General features: G+C 33.3%; 1 protein-coding gene across 1 annotated transcript; it reads right to left on the bottom strand.

The window, feature by feature from the left end:
- Positions 1-839: 839 nt before the first annotated feature.
- On the bottom strand, positions 840-4,197 carry LOC123690181. The gene is made up of 4 exons (XM_045633288.1): positions 4,002-4,197; positions 2,986-3,071; positions 1,691-1,871; positions 840-1,042 (listed from the first exon to the last, which is right to left on the bottom strand). The coding sequence occupies exons 1-4, from the start codon at positions 4,195-4,197 to the stop codon at positions 840-842; spliced, it is 666 nt and encodes a 221-aa protein (XP_045489244.1).
- Positions 4,198-5,206: the final 1,009 nt, after the last annotated feature.

Raw genomic sequence — 5,206 nt, 5'->3', positions numbered from 1 at the left:
CATGTCTATGTTTCAAAACATATCAAAAAGCATTTTAATTATTTTAAAAACTGGTGTAAGTTAAAATCTTAAATCACACAGTTAAACTGTCATTTTCATACAAAGGTCTATCTACACCGATCCAACCCTGGATAACTTGTATCGACAGATGGCAATTACAATCCGTCGATTGGTTATTAGCTCATTTTTTCAATAATATATTGGATTGGGTTAGGTTATTGGGTTTGGGTGTAAGTCGAAGTGGTTGGGAAATACTTCAGTAAGCAGCTGGTTCGGGGTTCCACATAGTAGATGTAGTGATGCGCGCCAGAAACTGCCCTAAATAACGATCAGTTATGGGTGATATCTCATATTCTGCCTCGAAGATAACTATATAACACTAGCAGACTAGGCCAAGCGTTTCTGTGGCTTTTTCATTTCATTCATTTTTTATATTACAAAGTAGAAAACTATTCAATGGAAACGGTAAGAGAACTTATGTGAAACGTTGGTACTTTAAACACAGCGCCTCGCCACTGTTAGAATTGTATCAAATAATAAAAAAATAATATGCAATAAAATAAAATTGCGACTATAATTAAAGATCTAAGCTATCCTATTTCTTAAGTTGGACCAGACTGCTCACGGTGTGCCAATTTAATTTAAAATCGGTTAAGTAGTTTAAGAGTCCATCGCGGACAAACATCCTGACAGGATTTTTTATATATATAAAGATTATAGTATATAACTCATCGATCAACACAATATTATAACTCATCAACAAAATAGAAATTCACTTCGTAAATTACAAACAATTTAATAAGCCAAAATGTAATTACATTGAAATTGAAATATTTATCTCAAATTCTGGCAATCTTAGTGTTCTTTCGTTCAATGAGTCGTACCATATCAATTAAGTTTGTGATTTCAATAGCTTTATTCGCGATCTGCTCGTAGGCACTTATATGCTCCATTGGCTTCCACTCTTTGTATAATCTTTTCATCGTTAGGGCAATATCGGATATAATATTGAATTTGTCTGTTATATCGCCTATAATGAAGCCTGAAACAAAATAAAGAGTAATTGTTATATAATAATATAATAGTTCTAATTATATTGTTATAATTTGTTTTGTTATCTTGGAAGTGTTGTGAATATCTATGTAGTGGTGAATGTGGTAAATCACAGAACATATTTTTATTTATTTTTTTACTCATGTAACTTAAATGACGTTGTGTTTTTGAATTATTGTTATAATAATGGGTAAATATTGGGTAAAACTTGCTGAGTTTTCTGCTCGTTTTTCTCAGAACAAGGCCTCCTGGTAGTTTTGTGAACGGATATAAACATCGCGCAAGCCTTTGTAAAGAGCTAAGAAGTCTTAAAATCTTTTCTTCTCAGCTCAGAACTGGCAGTTAATGTAAAATTAGAAGCATGTAGTATTTGATATGTATTTCTTTATTGACTTGATTGATTGCTCATAAGTGTACATTGTGCTAGCTAAATTAATAAAGAGTGGCGGAGAATTTATTGCCAGTTCTTCTTTTCCGTTCTACACCCTAGATTTGAGAACTGGCAGTAAATGTAATCAAATAATTTAATTTTTTTGACGTTCATAAGTGTACTTGTTTACCTACATGAATAAAGATGTATTTGTTTGTTTGTTTGAAATAAATAAATGATTGAAGGAAGACGTAATTATAACTTTACCCATATCAAAAGAAGTTGAGTTTGTATAATGTCGTCTTATAAGTTCAGCCCTTCGTACTTTCAAATCGCTGTCTCGAACCGTTTCATACATTAGACGGAATAGTTTTAATTTCATAGAATCTTCTGCTTCGGTCACCCCCTCTCGGAGGTAGTATACACCGACACGCCTTTCGCGATAGTCCTACAAATATTAATAATGTGTATTAATAAATATGGATAAACAATATATTAGGGTATTTTTATATGTTATATTGACTCGACAAATCGCCGCTATTGTCGTTTTCTAAATAAATAATAAATCAAAATAAACTAAGGCAAAATCACACCTTCTTTACCTTATTGAAATTTGGGTAGCCTAAAAGCAACTAAAACTAACATATCACATCTTATATTGCTTTTCCATTACCCATACTTAACTTTTACACAAAATCTACAGACAAACAAAACTCATGAATATAAAACAATTATTTCAATTTTCAATAGCAGTGTTGGCCTAGTGGCTTCAGCGTGCGACTCTCATACCTGAGATCGTAGGTTCAATCCCCGGCTGTGCACCAATGGACTTTCTTTCTATGTGCGCATTTAACATTTGCTCGAACGGTGAAGGAAACATCGTAAGGAAACTTTGCCTTAGACCCAAGAAGTCGACGTTTTTCAGGCATAGAAGGGTCATATACATATATACATATTAGATTGAAATTTGATCACGAAACAGATTCAGAAACAGGCCCAGAGTAGCTCCACTGATTAGGTTTAAAGACATTTATTCTCATAGACAATATAAAAAAAAACATGGTATAGAAGATTCTGATTCTACCAGCTTATATTAAAACTTAACATTTTATGTATATGTTGTGATTCGTAACTTTTAAGTCAACTAACTAAATAAATACCTTTAAAAAAATGTTTTTTTTTCACTGACCTAAATTAAACCTATGACCCGTTTTGAATCGAAGAATAAATGGTCACATATATATAACAATATACATAACACAAAGATAAAGATAACTTATGTTCTAAGAAATAGAGTAGTGTTGGTCTATTGGTTTCAACGAACGATTCTCATCTCTAGGATCGTTGGTTGGATTTTCGGCTGTGTTTTTGTATATGTGCGCATTTAACACGTGCAGGATGAAGGATAACATAGTGAGGAAACTGGCATGCGATGCGCCAAAAAGTCGAATTTGCAGGCACAAAAGGATGATCATGCCTACTAGATATGATCAGGGAATTAAGGCCCAGACCTCAAAGATTGTACTGCCATTGGGATATCAAGAAATAAATAAAAATTATACCTTTAGTAGTTTTAATTTAGTACCCCAAGATAAATCGTTCATTATACGTTTCTGTGGTCTTGCTATATTGAGGCCACTAGATGGCGCTGAAATACAAAACATTTTAGTAAGTTTACATAAGGTAAAGCTATCTCATTTCAGTAAGATTAAAAATTAATTCAAAACTTAATTTGAACTCAATAGTGATCTTGTAGATCCTAATATCAAGCCAAAACCTTAGACAAGCTTCGATTCGAGTTAAAATTAGGGGAATGTCGCTGATTGGGCAGAAAGTCCGGCGTTGACGTCTAGATATCGTGTTTTCGTTAAGATTCAGGGTTCAAACTTAGTGCTAAGTGTGCGCCGTGTGTCAAAGATGCAATTATTTTGACAAGCGGGTGTCAAACTTACCTTTATAATCGTGGCGTGTGGATTCTGTTTAACACACGTATTGAACATACAAAAAATCGGCAGTTCGAGATGACCAAACATGTTATTTTTCGCATTTAAGCATTGTTCCTACGTTCAACACAGAACAGTTTGAAGGTCAAAAAGAAAACTTCAAGTAGGTAGATATAATGTATATATTTTAATCAAACGAAACATAATATTTAATATGAGTTTACGAGGTCTATTGTTAGAAGCCTAGTGGGTATTAAATTACTAATTAATTTAAATAATAATTGTAGTCGATTTACAATAAATATTTTCAATTATATCATCTTCGTATATAATCTTGGATTTTTTAAAGGACCAAAACACTTCCTTGCAAAGTAACACTGGCAATTAAAATAATAAATGATTTCTTTAAGGAAATACTGTTTTTAAAAGATTCTACGGCTGCTCCGTTTCTCCCCCCCACCAATAATCTATCTCCCATCCATACTCCAACGGCCACCACCACCTGGTAGATTCCTTTGTCGTCCCCCACTTCAAATTCAGAAGCTTATCGATAAATCTCTTATGCTCATCCCTCTTTAACTTCTTGATCTTCGTCCTCCGTGTTGGAGGGAATCGGGATGATACCTTTGTCATACCTTCATCTACGAAGATGCCTGTCTGGTCTCCTGCCTTCGTTACCTCAACATAATCTTTGACACGTGATTCTCCGTCTTTGATCTTATACTTTCTTTCTATCTCATGTAACATGCCATACAGATGATCGATCTCCCAATAGTTTGCTTCTAGTTCTCCCAAATACATTATATGTTCCATTAAATACAGCCTGGTCATCATGTAGGAGCTAACATTATATCTATCGACCATATGTCGATACTTTTCTTGGATTATATATGTTAAGTATCCAATTTCGAAGGCTGCACAATCGTGTATATGTTTTTTGATATATGTTATCAGTCCTATACGCCGTACATCGTCTTTTATTATTGTTTCAGTTGTGTTTATTATAACATCTGCTGATATTAGGTCATCTTTGGTCAGTCTTGTTGGTTCTTGGGAGTCGGTGTGACCTGTAATATGGGTCTTGGGTATACTTATTATTGTCTGACCACGAAGGTTTCTAGTACAGAAATGCAGGTGGTTCTTTGCCAATTACTTGGTGCACATATAATCACTATTAATGAAAGTAATACCGTCATAATGCCGTCATTTTCATATATATATATATATATATATATATATATATATATATATGAAAATAACGGTATAATAATGACGGTATAATTCCTGTTCGTTTCGATCGGTACGTCGCGTCGATAAAAAATCGTAAATATTTCAAGATCAATTATAGATTTATATATTACTAGCGGATCCGACAGACGTTGTCCTGTCTACACGTCTTTAATTTCAAAATTTCAATTTTTAATAAGCCATTTTGATGAAAATTATTATTCAAATGTTATGACAATATCTAACGATCCAGCACATGGTCACACACGATATAACACAATGATAACAAAACTTTTTTAAAATTTCGGGACACACTAAAATTAAAATTCGAATATTATTTAAAATTTGACACTGCGATGGTAGCGCCGCCTGTCGGATCCAATGTAAAACATTCCAAAATCAACAACAACTAATAAATTGAATATTAATTAAAAAAACATTGTCCAGCGGACAAAATTGTGAATCTAAACCATTCCCAGATCCCCTTGAACACACACAAAAAATTTCGTCTAAATCGGTCCAGTCGTTTAGGAGGAGTTCAGTCACATACACACGCACACAAGAAATATATATATTAAGATATATTCTATGGTGTGCTTATTTCAAATGGAAC

The sequence above is a fragment of the Pieris rapae genome, chromosome 22 (assembly GCF_905147795.1).
Source record: "Pieris rapae chromosome 22, ilPieRapa1.1, whole genome shotgun sequence".
Taxonomy (NCBI): Eukaryota; Metazoa; Arthropoda; class Insecta; order Lepidoptera; family Pieridae; genus Pieris; species Pieris rapae.
The sequence above is the reverse complement of the archived record's forward strand: the minus strand, read 5'-3'. Positions and strand labels throughout refer to the sequence as shown.